The 17,889-nt window shown below is 43.6% G+C and overlaps 1 protein-coding gene across 4 annotated transcripts in view; it reads left to right on the forward strand.

Moving 5' to 3' along the window:
- Window positions 1–17,889, forward strand: part of LOC130418366 (CUGBP Elav-like family member 5) — a 140,937-nt gene that overhangs the window by 97,808 nt on the left and 25,240 nt on the right. For 2 of the 4 annotated variants that reach the window (XM_056744470.1, XM_056744472.1), the window contains exons 4-7: window positions 10,795–10,923; window positions 11,580–11,659; window positions 15,745–15,774; window positions 16,451–16,609. In XM_056744470.1, the coding sequence (XP_056600448.1) occupies window positions 10,795–10,923; window positions 11,580–11,659; window positions 15,745–15,774; window positions 16,451–16,609 (398 nt within the window). The remainder of the gene's footprint in view (window positions 1–10,794; window positions 10,924–11,579; window positions 11,660–15,744; window positions 15,775–16,450; window positions 16,610–17,889) is intronic. The other 2 variants (XM_056744471.1, XM_056744473.1) reach the window with 1 other exon arrangement.

Below are 17,889 nucleotides of genomic sequence, written 5' to 3' on the forward strand. Positions count from 1 at the left end.
GAGCTCTGCGTGCGGTCCAGTACGTACTGGACACAACACTAATCGGGTTGGGTCTTCCTCCCCTATGGGGAGCGCCTGCAAGTTCACCACTTGGCCCCGGAGGGAGTAGTGGGAACTTCTTGGGCACGCATCCGGGCCTGGGTCTCAAGATAACGTGAGAGTTTCCAGGGCCGAGTTTAAGGCAATCCAGGGACACGGAGGATGCTCGGTGGTCCCCTACCCTCTTGAAAGAAGTGAGCGCCGTCAGGAGGGCCGTCTTACTCTATGAGGAAGATCGGAACCTCCGAGGGGCTCTTTGGGGGGCCCTGAGGCTCCCCAGGACCACTTAGGGTCCCAAGAGGGTATGGAGCGGAGATGAGGCGGATTCCGCCCTCTCGCTGCTTAGGAACCTGGTGACCAGGTCGTGTTGCCCTAGAAACTTTCCACCGACTGAGTCGTGATGAGTGGCAATAGCGACTACATACACTTTCAGTGTGGAAGGGAGATGTTAGTCTCCAGTCTCGTGAGGAGGGGAACACAATCCTGATCAAGCACCTCAGTGGGTCTTTCTCGTTGAGAAAGACACCAGGACGAGAAGAGGCACCGTCTAGAGGCGTGTAACCGCCTAGTAGATGGGGCCCTAGCCTGGGTGATGGTCTCAGCCGTATAGGGGGAGTAGCCATCTTAGGATCTTCTCGTCCCGTCTAGAGACCAGACATGGGTGTTCCAGAGGTCTGATCTGGGATGCCAGAACGTGTCCTTCCCCTGAGAGAGCAGGTCCTCTGTCAGGGGAATGGTTCAGGGGGAGTCGCTGTCCAGAGCATCGGCTCTGAGGCCAAGTGCGGTTAGACCGGTGTGGTGTAACCAATAACACTTGGTGCTCCTGCTCCCTGACCTTGCACAGAGTCTGTACAAGAAGGCTCCTGGGGGGGGGAAGGTGTGCTTCCGCCCATCCCGCGGCCAGCTGTGCGCAAGGATATCCGTGCCGAGGGCAGGGACTATCAAGCGGGCAAATGGTGGTGTTACGGGAGGTGAACAGGTTTTACCTGGGCCTACCCGAACAGCCTCCAAATGAGCTGGACTGCACGGGGGTGGAGTCGCCACTCTCCACGAGGCATAAACTGGCGAGAAAGCACGTCGGCTGTCTAGTTCAGTTTGCCCGGGGTGTGTGGCCTGCAGGGAACGAGTCACCTGTTGACTCCACCGGAGGAGGCGTCGAGCAAGTTGTGTTTAGCTGCTGTGTGCGAACGCCACCCTGACGATCTGTATTCGCTACAGCTATAGTGCTGTCCTCGGAACAGCACGTGCATGTCTCGCACGAGAGGCCGTAGCCTGCTCAGTGCAAGTAGCATAGCCCACAACTCTTGGCAATTGATATGCCAGCGCAGGCGGGGGTTCGTCCAACACCCCACCTGCGTGCCCGTTGCACACTACACCGCACCCCTGCAGGGAGACTTCAGTCGTCACCACGACCTGCCTCATAACCTGCTCAGAGGGACCTGAGTCCGTCGAAAAAGTCATAAAGACTAGGGGTTATGGTGCGTCGGCAGCAGGGCGGCATCACCATGCGCCTGCTGCCGGTGTGCCACGCTCTCCTCGGAACTCGACTCTGAAACCAGTGTTGGAGCGGTGTCATGTGCATCAACTCGAGGGGTATTAGCCCGCGAGGACGCCATGTGTCCCAGGAGCCTCTGAATTGTTTCAGGGGGACCGCTGTCTGCCTAAAAATGTTCATTTCAGACAGTTCAACACTGGTTGGGCACAACTGCGGACAGGTGTGCCGACATGGTGACAGAGCTGAGTTCCATACCGAGAAAGAGGATGCTCTGCACTGGGGAGAGCTTGCCCCTCTCTTGGTTGACCTGGAGTCCCAATCGACCTAGGTGCCGGAGCACCAGGTCCCTTTGTGTACATAACAGATCTCGCGAGTGTGCCAAGATAGGCCAGTCGCTGAGATAGTTTAGTACCCGCTCGCCTTCCTCCTCTCAGGGAGAAAGGGCGGTCAGGGACAGACCGAAAGGGAGGACTCTGTACTGATATGCCCGCCTCTCGCACGCGAACCGTGGGAACGGCCGGTGTCGAGGAGGATCGAGACATGAAAGTAAGCGTCCTTCAGGTCGATTGCCACGAACCAATCCTGACACCTCATAGATGTCGGGACGCGCCTCTGTGTGAGCACCCTGAATGGCAGCTTGTGAAGGTGCTCTGTTCAGGGTACGCAGCCTTTGGGGGCAACCCGCCGTCTTTCTTGGGAACGATGAAGTGCGGGTGGTGACCCACTGAACATCTTGGTTTTGAGGGACGAACTCGATGCCTGTTTTGCCAGAAGGGTGGGGACCTCTACCCGAAGTACGGAGGCGTCCCTGCCTCTGACAGAGGGAGAGATGATGCCCCGAAACTTGGGTGAGTCTCTGGCGAACTGGATCGAGTAACCAAGACGGACCGCCCTCATTAGCCAGCGAGACAGTGTGGGCAGCTCTCGAGCTCCCAGGGACTGTGACAGGGTGACCAAGGGGACGGTCTGCTTCATCATTCCCACGGGGGGTGGTTCGTCGGCTGGCGGAGCTAACCATGTCGCGGGGAGTCCCCGGAGGGAAGGTTTTTGCTCCGCCTGCTTACCTGCCTGGCGGGACAACGGCACGCACTGTCGGTTTGAGAGTGGTGACGGCTGTCGTATATGTGTACGACCTCACGCCTCGCCAGGGTGTGAGGTCGGTTCGCCGAGCACAGTCCAGTGGAGTGTGCGATCGGCTGCAAGTAAACCCGGGGAGAACAAAAAACTCAGTGAGTAAGTGGGCGCCAAGCCCTAACAAGGGCCCGGCTTTGGTGACGAGGCAGGAGTCGTCCCGTACCGACCGATCAGAGCCGTGGCTGTGAAGGTTCGGGCCCGATGTTGTTCTCCCTGGGGTCTTCCCGTCAGTGTCCCCTCTCGCGAGGAGGTTGCTGACGGGGTGGAGGTTTCCCCCTCGACCTCTGCTTCCGGGGTGCCGCCTGTGGGGGCACAGGAACCGGAGCCGATGTCGAAAGGGTCCTGGGTTGCAGGGAAGCAGACGTCACGTGAGATCTCGGAGGCCTGTAGGCGGCCGAGTCGCGGCGTGAAAAAAATGTGGTTAATTGCCACTGTCTGCTTCGCCGTCAAAAAACTGCTGAGCGCAGTCCTCGACGGTGTTACCAACAACCCACCCTGCGAGATGAGTGCATCAAGAAAGCGGACTTCCTTGCTGTCACTCTTCTGCACAAGGTATAGCCGGGGGTGTCTCTCCTGGACCACTACCGTGGACATCGTCCGACCCAGGGCCCGTGCCGCCGCCTTAGTCGCCCGTAGAGCGCTGTCAGCGGTGGCACGGAGATCCTGCATTATACCCGGGTCGGCCTTACCCTCGTGGAGCCCTCTCAACGCCCTGGCCTGGCGGACCTGCAGGATGGCCAAGGCATAGAGAGAGGAGGCAGCCTGGCCCGCAACATCGCAAGCTTTCGACACCAGTGATGCCGAAGTCTTACGTGCTTTGGACGGTAGGAGTGGTCGATCCCCCCCCAGGTGGTAGCCGTCCGCGGCACAGGTGCACCGCAGGCGGACGTTCCACCCGGGGGATCTCGACGCAGTCCTTGGCTGCCTCACCATCGAGGGAAGTAAGGGAGCCGGAGCTGGTTTCACTGGAACGGTCCGTGAGAGGAGCGTTCCAAGTTTTACACAGCTCCTCATGCACCTCCGGGAAAAACATGGCACCCGGGGTGGGCGCGGTTTGCACCGCGCACCGACCTCGGGAACCACGTATCCCCGGGTTAGCACGGATGACATCACTTCTGCTTCCTCCTGAACTCGACCGCTGGGGGTGGAGTTTGGATTCGGCAGAGTCGGATGCCAGTCTCCCTCCGATGCTGCGAGCGACATCTCATCTACGTCACACATCGTTTCCGAGTGTGTGCGTGAGGATCCGGACGGTATGCCACCGCCGGTTGGGGAACGTTCAGAAGAGCGAATCGGGGTGCGATCGGCCCGTGAGCACTTGGCTGGCGGGTTTACGTTCGCAGAGTTCCCCGTATCACTAACGCTGCTAACGTGGGTGGTCATCGGGGCCGTAGCCACAGATGTCACAGCCCGGGTAGCAGACGAAATGGTGGCTGGTTCCCGTAGGAAGACAGCCACCCGTGACCGCAACTTCTGAATGACAATCTGCCCGCAGTGCAGGCAGATGTGTCAACGAACGCTGCTTCAGTGTGCTGGACGCCCAGACACCTAATGCAGCGATCGTGTCCATCCCCCTCCTCGATGAGGGTGCCGCACCCAAGAGAACAGCGGGACATGCCGCGCTGGAGAATGCTCAGTCAGTCCTGAAAAGGACTTTTAGAAAAAATCTCTAACACCTCCGGAACCGCCGAGACGCCCAGGGGAAGGTCGCTGCAGAAAGGGACGATCCGCTGTAACACGTCGTAGCACCAGCGTGTAGTTGTAGAGGATTGAATCCTGAGTTGTACTCATGAGCGATGGCTCTGAAGAACAAAAGGTAAGTGAATGCTGCACGCCGGCCTCCTTTTATACCGGATTTCCGGGGGCGGAGCCCGGCATGCAAATTGCATTCGCCAAATTTCATTGGCCTTTTCTATAGTAGTCAGAGTTGATTGGTTCTCAAGGGCGAACCCCATCTGTCGTTCTCGACACAACGTCGAGAGACCGACAGAAAGGGAACTAGAGTTAAGTTTAAATTTAGGACTTGGAACGGAAAGTCTCCATGTGTGTCTTTTTCGAGTTCTCTGTCATTTAAACTGGAGCACTTGTAAATATGATCTTTGTTGTGGGAACGCTGACTGTGCACCTCGCAGATAAAAGTTTTCTTTCTGCTGTCTTGTGCTCATACAAACACATACACACACGAGTTGATTTGATTTGTGTGTCAGGAGCAGGTCTTAGCTCTCGTCTCTGTCGAGAACAGACACACAAAGACTTTAAAGGCTGAAATCCTGCTGTTCTGCAGATTTATACCTGTACCACCTACAGGACTGACTCTCCCCAGATCAGCAGCTCAGAGCGCTGCATCTTATTTCTGCTGTGTGCTCAGATGAAGGTGAAAAGGGCAACTGATAGATTCCCTTAGAAAACTAGAGGAATCCAAACTGTATAGTTAAGATTGGAAGATTGGTTTTTACGACGGCGTTTTAGTGCCATGTTAAAAATAAAAAAATTCAAGATTTCAAGAATAAAGTCGAAATGTTTTGAGAATGAACTCGTAGCAGTACGAGAATAAAGTTGAAATGTTACGAGAATAAAGTTGAAATGTTACGAGAATAAAGTTGAAATGTTACGAGAATAAAGTCGAAATGTTTTGAGAATAAAGTTGAAATGTTACGAGAATAAAGTCGAAATGTTTTGAGAATAAAGTCGAAATGTTTCGAGAATGAACTCGTAGCAGTACGAGAATAAAGTTGAAATGTTACGAGAATAAAGTTGAAATGTTACGAGAATAAAGTCGAAATGTTTCGAGAATAAAGTTGAAATGTTACGAGAATAAAGTCGAAATGTTACGAGAATAAAGTCGAAATTTTTCGAGACTTTATTCTCGTAACATTTCGACTTTATTCTCGTAATATTTTGAGTTTATTCTCGTTATATTTTGAGTTTATTCTCGTAATATTTCGAGTTTATTCTCATAATATTTCGAGTTTATTCTCGAAATCTTGGATTTTTTTGTAACGTGGCACTAAAAGGTTTGCACATAAAATCAGCAATTTGAATTATTCTTTAAAATAAGATACTAGTAGGCTAACTGTTGCAGATATACTAAATCACAGCAACCAACGCATCTCTGGAATAATATGCAGTGCCGCCAAAGCGTTCTCAGTCGCCACCAGCTGGTCGTTTTCAGAAGAGCACCAGGTATTATTATTTTAGCTGGCTAGACACAGTTTAATTTATAGTGTATTGGTTAGTAGAGCCTATTAGTATCTTATGCATTTATGCAATATAATGTAGCCAAACCAGAGAATGAAGTCTAGAGGATTGCGTCATTCCTAGCTACGCAATTTGCATAGCTGTAATTCATATTCAGAGATTATGCTAATGGTGAATGATAGTGCATGAATGACCTGTTTACGAGTGATTGGAATTCATTAACACACACACATTTTACTATCAAAACGTTTTGGGGAAGGTTTGTTTTACGTGCAAATTGAAAGGTTGCAACAATGCATTCGATGCATTGTTGCAACAGAGAAGTAGCAGCTAAAATGTCCAAGGTCTGAAGAAATTTCAGTCTTCAGTTTCGGAGTCTCTGCCCACAGCCGCGTCTTCATCATACAGTGTTTGACAGACTGTAATGTCTTCTGATTTATGAATTATAAAAATATTCATTTGATCTATCAGTCTCAGGCAAGACTGCGTACTGAGGAGAACTCCGTGTACGTGTGTGAAATCCTGCAGAAATTATTTAAAAGGCCTGTAAGCAATTTTTACAGAAAATATCTCTTTTGCTTGACACATATCGCTGAAATGGATGTCATAAGAAATCGCACCTGTCCATGTGACAGCCCGTCTCTTTGTAAACAGCAAAACCATTCTGACCGGAGCGATGTTGTTTAGCCAATCAGAAGGCTGGAGGGCTTCTCTTCCTGTCAGTCACTCTCAGCATTACGCTTCTGCTGACTTCACATTTGCTGGCTTGTCTTGGAAGGGCAGGATTTTGAGGGAGTTCGGTTAGTCTGACAGTTTAAGGCCAGAAACATATTTCACCTGTGTGTTGTTATTTATGTCATAACAGCTGTAACTAACTTGCTCAGCAAGATTTCTTTCGAAATGCTGTGACTCTCGTTGAGAAAGAGGAAACTAACAGTAGAAACTCGGACCGGAGATCTCGCAAGTCAACGCTTGTATTTTGATGGAGGTCATTCATGAATATGGGAAAGTAAAGGGAACATTTTACTTTAGTCTCATCTGTATCTCAGATATTTCTGAGGAAAAAATGGCAAATTAGAATTTTAGAAGAGATCTCAACAATGTCTCAAAGTGAGCTCAAATTTGTCAAGTCTGCAATCAAAAGTCAATATTATTGTAGATCTTGATATGAACTCATGAACATTTCTCTTTAAATTTACCCAAATCTGCACAATTGAGGCTGGACATTGGAATAACTGATGAATAACCACAATCTACAATCTACATTCTTTTTACACCTCCATACATTGTCTTTAACAATTGTCTCATTTGTTTCTGTTTTTATTTATCTCAAGCTATTTTATGAGAAACATCTGAGACTTCAATAAAACAGAGATCTCCTAAGCCCTTTGGGGTTGTGCATGTTTGTTAACTCTCACACTGCTTTCCATCTATAGTACATGTCCCGACAGCCCTTGTATGTGTGTGTGTGTTTGCATGTGTCCTTTATTGTCCTAAAGGGGTCATATGGCGCGAATACTGTATGTGTTTATCCGTGTCTTTGGTGTGTTATAAATTGCCCATGCATATATTAGACATGTAAAATTGCAAAAATTAAAGTGTGGGAACAAAAGATGCATTCTATCTCAAAGCGAATGCTCACCCAGACCTGCCTGAAATACCTTGTGTAACCACACCCCCACAAATCTACGACTGTTAGTGGTATGATTTGACTAAGACCACCCAAATGTATACTTAAGTAAGGGGGGAATACCTGTCAATGCAATTGCTTTGAACCTGATGTTCCAAATATGGTAAGAGGCGTTATATTTCTGTAACACGCTTGCAGTATTCAACCAATCACTAGGCACTGGTTAACTAACCAATCATAGCACACCTCGCTTTTCAGACACATGAGCTTTGTAAAAAATCTATGGTTTCAGAGAGGCGAGGAAAAGAGAAGATACAAACATGCACGTGTATGGAAAATACAGCGGTATTGAACATTAAGTTGTGTATTCACATTACATCTAAAACAAACGATAATATTCATTTTAGCAGCGTCATATGACCCCTTTAAACATGAAAGTTCCTCCGGCTCACAGTGTTGTTCTGGACTGCACACGTTTAGCTCATTCTTTCATCATCCTGCTTCTCTCCGCTGATGCCCTGCGGCCTCTCCCGTTTCTCCTCATCTCTCTTCTCATTTCTCTGAGGTCTCCTCTTCTCTGAGAGCACTCACAGAATTATTCTCTTATTCTCCTCACACTAATAAACATGACGTGCGCCGTTTCCATTGCTGGAAAACCTCTTCAAAGTAAGTGTTGCGTTAAATTGTAATCTGCTGAATTGAATCCTTGTGCAGATTTCAGTGGAATGGATTTCAGTCAAAACATAATTGATGTTTTTTTATCTATAAGCAAAGGAAATTATTTTTTATTTTAATTTTACATTATGTTTTCTTCAGACAGGTAGATTTGGTTACGAAAGTAGTTTTATTTGTAGACATTAGACTTTAAAATAGCTCACTGAAGATGTTGGAACAGAGCCCGTGTGTGTAGATTCAGGCAGGCCCCTGGGAGGGAGGGGCTAACACACTAGACTCATGAATATTCAACATGCTAATGACAAGCAAATGAGGGGTCTGCGAAGATAATTAGAATCGTGGCCAGAACGGTCTGGCACGCATGAGACAGATGCTTCAGTGGTCTGATATAAATTGTAAATACGGTGTCTCTGTGGTAAGCGCTCATGGACGGATGAGATCATTTATCTGCATCATCAGCAATTACATCTGTCTGTCAATCAAAGTGACACACCCACAGGAATATTTCATTCTCTCTTATGGCAAACAAAAGAGCATGGTTTGCATTTTTTACTATAGTGAAAAACATTGACCTACAGTACTGTTCCTTATAGAGACAAATGATGACATGCCATATGTGTTATTAAAAAGCTATGAATGAATTTTGGAAGAATATTTTCGAGAAATGTTTGAGATGCTGAGACATCCGACAAACATTTTTCGAGATCTCTTTTGAAACTCTAAAAGAGAGACATGTTTTTCTAATAGGAGATAAATCGCCAAAATGATTTTCTCAGGAGGAAAATCTACCGAGCAAAAGTTTCCATTTGCTCTCCATTAATCATATTGCTGTCTAGGAAGAACTAGTGAGATATTAAAGAGATCTGGTTTGTGATTTTCGTTTGTATGGGTCCATTTCTCTTCAGGGATTTGCAGTGACAGCTACTGCAGATTTTCAGTGTTTCCCGTCATGTGTGTGTGTGTGTGTGAGAGAGGCGGATTCTCTCATTAAAGGCTTCAGGTCGAAGATCTGCAGCAATGCAACTCAGCTGCAATAGTCTGCAACCAGCAGCACAGACGCCTCCATTAAACACACACATACATTCGCACAAGATGATGCAACTTTGAAGGATAACAGAGCAGGGAATCTGTAAAACTGTTGCGGGGCAATGTTTGTATGAGTGAGTGTTTCAGTGCTGGAGTTTTATATGTATCTATAAAATATGTATTTATATGTATGTTTTTTATTTTGCCTTACATTTTGTCTTCATCACATCGTTTGACTGTGTTAACTAAATGGCTTCTATCGTGATAGATATCTCCAATAAAAAAATCTGATATTCAAACTCTTTTGTGGTTGACTGGACTGAGTTTGGAAGAATGTTCCACCAGCAAGGAGTTGTGAAGGAGAAGGCAATACAATCTATAGAAACCTAGTGTGTGCGTGTGTGTTACAGCTCAAAGTGACGAAACACATCCCGGAGGAGAAGTTAATGAAAAATGGCCTGCCTTTATTGAATTCCTCAAGACCATAAAGTGTGTGTGTGTGCTACAGTGTTTGGACCAAATGTCCCCACAAAGATAGTAACTCTAGTCATTTTTGACCTTGTGAGGACGTTTTTGTTCCCTTGAGACAAATAGCGTATACAGTAAATCAAACGAAATGTTTTTTATTGAAAAGTGTTAAATGCAGAGTTTTCTGTGATTGTTGTTATGTTTATGGACATGTATAAATGTATTAAAACAAGCGTGTGTGCAAACTCACTTAACTTTATTTTGGGGATGTGATTATCTATGCAAAACCTCCCTTTGGGGACATCTTTAACTATAAACACAGACTATAAAGATTTTTTTTTCAAATTGATGTTGTTGAAGGCCCTCTTTGTGTAGGGTGGATCCCATTGCTCCCCCAAAATAAAAACTTATAATCTTAAACTTTGAATTTTAATTGAACCAAAAACATATTTGGTTATACAATGCTGGAACATAAATTATTTTGGTTGGTGGTCTTATTTTATGATGTTTGATTGCATACAATTCATGATATATTGCTACGTTTCATAAAATGCCACAAAATCTGTGGCCCCCTGGATCCGTCTTTGGGCCCCCAGGGGGCCACGGCTTCTAGTTTGAGAATCACTGGGCTAGGCTATAGTAGATTTACATTACATTAAGTCATTCAGCAGATGCTTTTATCTAAAAAAATATATCCATAGTTTAGTGTTTATAACTAGCTTTGTTTTAAAAAAAGTAGAAATCTATGTATGAGTGTACGTGATCTGTGTGCGTGCGTGTGTGCGACAGTAATAGATAAAAAAAGATTCTAAGCAGCCCCTCATTTACTCAGACAACACAGTTTTGACTTTAAAGTGTCAAATAGAGTTTAAGATGAAGAGTGTCATTTCTGAGCAACTTGCAGCACCAAACAGGAAGATAAAAAAATGGCATTGGTCAAGCGAACTGATAGCCCCGACCCAAATTCAGGCCATTTTGACACAATATCCTCTTGACTTGTTCTTTGCATTTTAGATGAAAGTTTCAAATGTGCTTCCAAAAATTCATGTCGTAATCCTCACAAACATTGTGACCTACTTCGACACACTGAGATTGTGAATAAACTTTTATCTTTATGTTTGTGTTTCAGAAGACAGAAAGTTGTTTGTGGGGATGCTGAATAAACAGCAGACGGAAGAAGACGTTTATCGTCTTTTTGAGCCTTACGGAGTCATCGAAGAGTGCACCGTATTAAGAGGACCTGATGGAAACAGTAAAGGTGAGGATTACTTTCTCTCTTCAACGTTCAGTCACCTCTGTCAAACGCACGAAAACCTGCCACAAATACGCAGTTTAACGTGCGCCGGTGAATGACAGACATGTCCTTTTATCCGATTAAAGTAAAAAAAGCATTTCAGATTCAGCAGTGTGAAAACTGTGACCTTCTGCCGAGTCAAAGACAAAACAAACAGGCGAGAGAAAAGCTGCGTTCAACCTTGAAGAACTGCTCTCATTTACACATTCAATTTCACAATGTCAGTCTATTCAGACACGCGCGCGTCAACCGGACACTGCGCTGACACACTCCGTGATGGAGTTTCTCGACACTAACATGGCAGGATGCATTCTGGAGGGCGCCGGGTGAAGACTCTCGCTGCGGGATGCCAGTATCACCTGACAAATCCTATCGCAGACCGGCACGCTCCTTTATGCAGGCACTGATAACTGTGTCCATTAACACACGCATACATGCACACACAGACACTTAAAACATGTCAGAGAGGTCAAACCGGTTTAAAACGTGTGTGAAGAGGAATGACAGAATAGTCCAGATTTAAACATTCAGCGCAGATACACGAGTTACAAAAGCGAAACACTTCACCTTTAAACGCTCAAGCTGTGTTCCTCATTAATTTGTGTTTTTGTGTTTTGTAGGTTGTGCCTTTGTAAAGTTTTCAACACACACTGAGGCGCAGTCGGCTATCGGCGGGCTGCATGGAAGTCAGACCATGCCTGTGAGTTCAACACATACACATACATGAGCATGCACATACCTATGATGAAATGTTTCATTTTCATTTTGATGGTGATGTATGTGCGTCAATGGGAATACAAGTGCAAATGAGTCTCTGCTGAATAGCTCTCTCTCTCTCTCTCTCTCTCTCTCTCACCATCTCTCTCTCTCTCACACCATCTCCCTATCATCGTCTCTCTCTCTCACCATCTCTCTCTCTGTCTCACCATCTCTCTCTCTCACCATCTATCTACAGTAACGCAGCCCTGTTGAAAATGTAATTTACACTCCAAACTACCAACAAAATGTTGTTAGTACACCTTAAAAGCTATTAAAAGGTGGTATGTGTAACCTGCAGTCCTGTTTGGTTATGCTTCACTTTTAACAATATATAACTCGGCTTATATCAATCAAGCTTGATTTATCTGACACAAAGCCACTAATACAAATGAACTATAGATGCAACGATACTAAATTTCTCCACCAAAGCCGATAACCGATTATTCAGAGTGATTACTTTGTGAATGTTATTAGTTCATAGAACGACATTAATATTGAACATGAAACTGCTGATGTTTCTTAACATTTTCTATATGAGGGGCACAAATTAATAGCATTTTGATTGATAGGACGTATCGGCCCTAAAATTGTTTTTATCAACCAATACCGATTATTGGCCGATATATCAGTGCAGCTCTAAAACTAACATAAATCGCATCAGAGTCCTGCACGGGTCCTATTTGGTAAACCAGCCCCGCACCTACAGTAATTAAAAGAACACCCGACCCGACAGCAGCACTATTTTCATTCCATAAGCATCCCTACCCGTTTGAAATACACACCGCGACCCGAACTGCAGCCATATTAAATAGGCGTAGATGTATGATTGTACACAAAACCCTTTATTTTCTCATGCAACAAGCAATAATTTAACAGAAAAAAAATAACTATTGTTAATATCATATGAAGAACTATTTTAATACATTAACACATTTTATAAATCACATATAAAAGAAATACGTGAAATAATTAAAAGAATGTCATCAACTGTTTATGGTTTGAGCTGACTTCGTCGAAAATTACAAGTCAAACACAGAAGTCTCTCTTGCTTTCGACGCTTGATGCGAAGAATGGGACAGCAAGAATAGAAATAGAAGATTACACTGAGAAAATATTTTTTTCAGATATAGCTTATAAAAAATACATCAGCAATGTCACTTGCGACTCTAAATTTTAAAAAATGTTTTAATCTCAAATTTATCAACACTGAAGTCTGAAATGCCTTTCATTTTAATATGAACTGAATTCTTCTAATTCTTCCAAGAACAAATTATCCAAATTATGTTTTATCCTACATTAAATGGAAATGTTAGCCTTCTAGCTAAACAGATGCAGGAAAGAGACTGGTAGCACCATGATGAGCTTAAATCTTTATTTAAGTTGTGATAAGAGCATAGTGTCGAGAGCTCGCTGTCCATCAATTGCCGCACGGTTGCCTACAATGCTCAGCAATTAGAAAGCAGTTCTTCAGACAGAGCTTGAACACAAATAAGCACAGGACCGTGTAAAAGCAGCTCCCTCAGCTGAGTTGAGTTGAAATAGTCTTTTTGGCTACTGGACCCGCATTCCGCCCGCGCATGTTTATTACCGACTCGAACCGCATATGACACGTGAATAATTATTCCACCCGTTACATCAAATATTAGTGATTCACCCGCTGACTCGCATGATTTAAAAACTTAGGGATTTGGGTCACAAAGTACCGCTATTGACAATCATCGTGCTATTATTTACAGTTATTACTGATATTGTGTTAATGATAGACCTCATTAACCTAAGATAATATTATTAATCATTTATTCATTTTTATATGATATTTATATATCAATAAATATTGTAATTATGTTGCATCTGTTAATTCCCCACAATAGCCATGCCTTAAAAATCTACTGTTGAGAGAGGCCTAAGGGGCCGTTCACATTTCGAGGCATTTGCAAGCGCAAATTCGTTATTTTAAAGATTTTAAAGATTTTATTCAAAACCAGAGCTGGAAATGTTCAAGGATTTGCAAACAGCAAAGTCAAAAATAGAATGGAAAGATGCTATTCTGTACACCCCCGTCTCACATTCCCTCTCCATGTTTTTGCAACCTTTTTTCTTTCTTTCTATCTGTCTTTCTTTCTTTCTTTCTTTCTCTCTCTTTCTCTCTCTGAGGCTCAGATGAATTATTTTCTCTGCCACACATTGAAAGGACAGATAAAGAGGTGTGTTTCCCTATCCCCCGAGACCAGGACTGAAGAGAAAGAGATGAAGAGAGAGAGAGAGAGAGAGAGGGGATGCAGATGATCAAACAGGGGAAAAAACATTATGACAACGTCTAACTGTCACAGAGAGAGAAAGACAGGTTGAGCACGACTATAAATGTGTATTTAGAGATCAGCCCAACCTTGAGCTTAATTATCAAATGAAATGTTCAAGGCCATGTCTGTACCGCACACACACACATACACGTTAGCTTTGCTCTCACATACTGTTAATTAAGCACATTTACATAGAAGAGACATAATGGATGAGTGAGAAATAAACGACAGGAAAGACAGAGAGAGAGAGTGAGGGAGAGTACTGTTTCAAAACCAGGTGATATGTTTCTTTTACAGCCTTTGCTATTTGATCATGTTTGTTAGCATAGAAACAATTTGTTCGTGTTTATTTCAGTGTGCATTGACAAATGTAAACAAATCCAATGTAGACTCCAGCACTCCCAGTACCCTACATAAAATAAGACATATAGAGAATAGATGGTTGTGGCATCTGTAAAAAGGCCTAAGTGAATATTATAAGAATGTTTAGGGGTTTTGAAACCTTTGGGTCTCTCACCATCTCTCTCTCTCTCACCATCTCTCACCATCTCTGTCTCTCTCTGTGTGAAGTGAATATTCTGGCCTTTAGGGTCGATCGATTTGAGGCTGGTTTAGGGGGTCAGGGAGGCCCAGCACACAAAGGTCAAGTGCTTCAGTAAATCATCAACAGCCTTCTAATGAATCTGTTTGTGTGTGTGTGTGTGTGTGTGTGTGTGTGTGTGTGTGTGTGTGCGTACATGGCTGTGTGTTCTTGTGCACTTGTGTGTGTGAGAGAGAAAGAAATCATTATCACCAAGAGAGCAAGTGTAACAGATAAAGAGTGAGAATGAATGTGGGGGTGGTTGTGAAGAGAGGCACTGAGAGATATCAGGTGACAAACAATGGAGTCTTATTTATATGAAGGTACAGTAACATTAGGAATCATTTGTTTCCAAGATAATATAATGTGCAACACTATGGAACTTTTGCCTACAGGTTCCCCCATGAGCTTGATAAGTGCCATTGTCTTTTACCAATGTTGTAAATAATGCCGCTGCATTAGCTTTCCCATGGGCAGCTCAATATACACATGAATTTATTTACTAAGCAGATGGAACAGGTGAATGCAGAAATGTTGTTTTGAAACCATGTGGCACTCTTCCGCAGTCAGGGTAACAGCGGCCGTACAATTCATCCGGTAAAGAGTTGTTCTACCACTGGAATCATTTTAAAGAGTACATAACTAGGGATTTTAGAAGGTCCTACTTTGGTTTATCGAGTGTCCAACAACATGTTTATGGACATAGAAGGGGTAAAAACACTATTATTTCGTAATAATAAATAGGCAGCTATTCTTACCTTACTTCTTGACTGACTCTCAAATGATTCGTACCTCCGTCTAATATCCTCCTTTCCACTAGACTAGTCTGATGTAATTGGTTTACCGCGAATGAGGCTCACAAGCTACAGTGTTTGGGGGGAGAAGAGTGAAGTTTTCGAGGGCAGTCCTATTAAAACGTAGCAAGGGACTATATGTAGTAACCCAAAGCTGCAGCGGTTGGTGAATTGGACTAGGGACGACTCGTTTGTGTGATTCAGAGTCGACTCCCTTTTTTCCAAACCAATAACTTTGATATTCATTCACCTTCAGATTCATAATTTGGTAGACTGCTTACTTTCAAACACGGCAACATTACACACTGCATGAAATGTCATTTTCATGATCTCATGTTATGTATTCTTTCAGGTCGAACAACTACAAAGTGTTGCTTTAAAGGTACAGGATCAAAAATGATTTAATATAGCATATTTCATATCATAAATACTGGAAAATGGAAAATATAAATTTAAAATTGTATTGTTTATATGTAAGTTTGTTAAATAACATTATAAATTGAGTACTATCTTCAGTATATGTATGTATGTACCGTCACTGTCCCTCGAAAACCTCGGATGTCCAAATTTCACACTTTTTTATATTTTTTATTGGTTAAATATTGGCTAAACCCAGTGACATAAGGACTAAAAAAACATAAAGGTTGAATGATTTATGGCAAAAATAAAAATCATGAAAATGGAGATATGAGGTTTCAGAAGGACAGCACCGATATATAAGCTGCTTTGCAACAATGAAAATGTTTAATTAATTGAATTGAATTATTAAAAATGTGTAAGTCTGTTTGACCAGAATGTCACTTGCATTTTTTTAACCAAAGAGGAGCCAACTCTCTTTATGTTTAGAAAGTGTAACAAAAAGTGTCTGGAAGTGTCAAATCTCTTATTTGCAATAGCGTTGTAAAGTTGTTTCTACTTTTTTAACTAATTTGATTGATATTTGATATTTAGCCTTTTGTTTCAGCCTAATGATACTTTGTTGATTTCTGTAAATTATGCTAAATAAAAAGCAAAAAAAAAATATTTCTAACTGCATTTGTTTGGTCTGTGTGTCACAGGGAGCTTCGTCCAGTCTGGTGGTAAAGTTCGCTGATACAGATAAAGAGCGAACCGTACGCCGCATGCAACAGATGGTCGGCCAGTTTGGCATGTTTAACCCGACCGTGGCCCTGCCTTTCAGCACCTACAGTAGCACCTACAGTACATACACACATGCGGTAAGCACACACGCACACACACACACACACACAGAGACACACACATGCAGTACAGTACATGCATTCAGAAGCAAGTCTTTCTGCCCTCATCTGAAGTCTTTTTTCTCTTATTACGCTGTTGAATAATGCATTAACATCATTTCAATTCCCATGCCATGAATACTTGCAGAGTTTGCACACAATTTGAACTCTTGCTCCCTTCGGATCCTTCAGAATATGAGTAACAGAAATCACATTTATCCCAAGCAGGGCTTTAAGTGAAGCGTTTATTTGCATTTTGAATATCTGGCTTGGATTACCGAAGGCTTTTTCATTTGTAACCCATGGTTTTGACCTTGCGTGTTAGCATAGGGCCGTGTGAAGTACATTGAGTGTTCAATATACATTTACATTTACAGATTTGAAAATTTGATTCCGCAATTTGCATCATGATGAGATTAAATGTTGTTGCTCGTCGATATGTTGGCCAATATTCGATTTTTACTTCGCACGAAACATTTTGAATGAAGTTGGCTTTTTTTAAATCACCCATTAAGCTATAATTAAAATAAACCCTGAGATACATGCTGAGAGTATCGTCATCATTTTTTTTGTTTTTTGCTTATCTCCCTGGCCTAGTTCTCCACAAAAATCTTAAAAACTCGCCTTTGCGTAATTCTTTATCATTAGATAGATAATGTATTCAAAGCACATGGGTTTCTGTGCATATTCATAAGCGTTGAACCGATAACAGCATTAGATACAGATTAACGCTGTGATCTGATAGAGGAAGGGCGCTTTTGATACGTGAAGTCTTCGTATTTAAATACTTTTGAGCTGGTCGAGTCTCACAGAAGTTTAAGAATCGTGTGGCAGGATGAGCGTGATGTTCTATTTACAGACTATACCCTGCAGGCCTTCGGTTTTAATTACACTGTGCCGAAGTGCGTGCGCGTGCGTCTGTGACATTTTAAAGTACGCCTTTGATTTTATAATCCATACGATCGTTCTGCAGAACCACTCAGCGTGCCAGCCGGGTGCTGTTTATTATCCTGTTTGTGCATTTTTCCATGTGAACGTACTGTTATCAACGTGTGATTCCTTCTGTGATACATGGAACCAACAGAAGGAAAACCCCCAGGTATCCCATCATCCACCTGTTGTGTTTTTCCTATGCACGTATAGACGCACACAAACAACTAATACATGAAACGTAATCTGTGCAAGTTTGATACTGCAAACACTTCTATGCAAGTTCATACTCATGACGCAGACTGGGAAGGTGGATTATTGCCACAGAA

The sequence above is a fragment of the Triplophysa dalaica genome, chromosome 3 (assembly GCF_015846415.1).
Source record: "Triplophysa dalaica isolate WHDGS20190420 chromosome 3, ASM1584641v1, whole genome shotgun sequence".
Taxonomy (NCBI): Eukaryota; Metazoa; Chordata; class Actinopteri; order Cypriniformes; family Nemacheilidae; genus Triplophysa; species Triplophysa dalaica.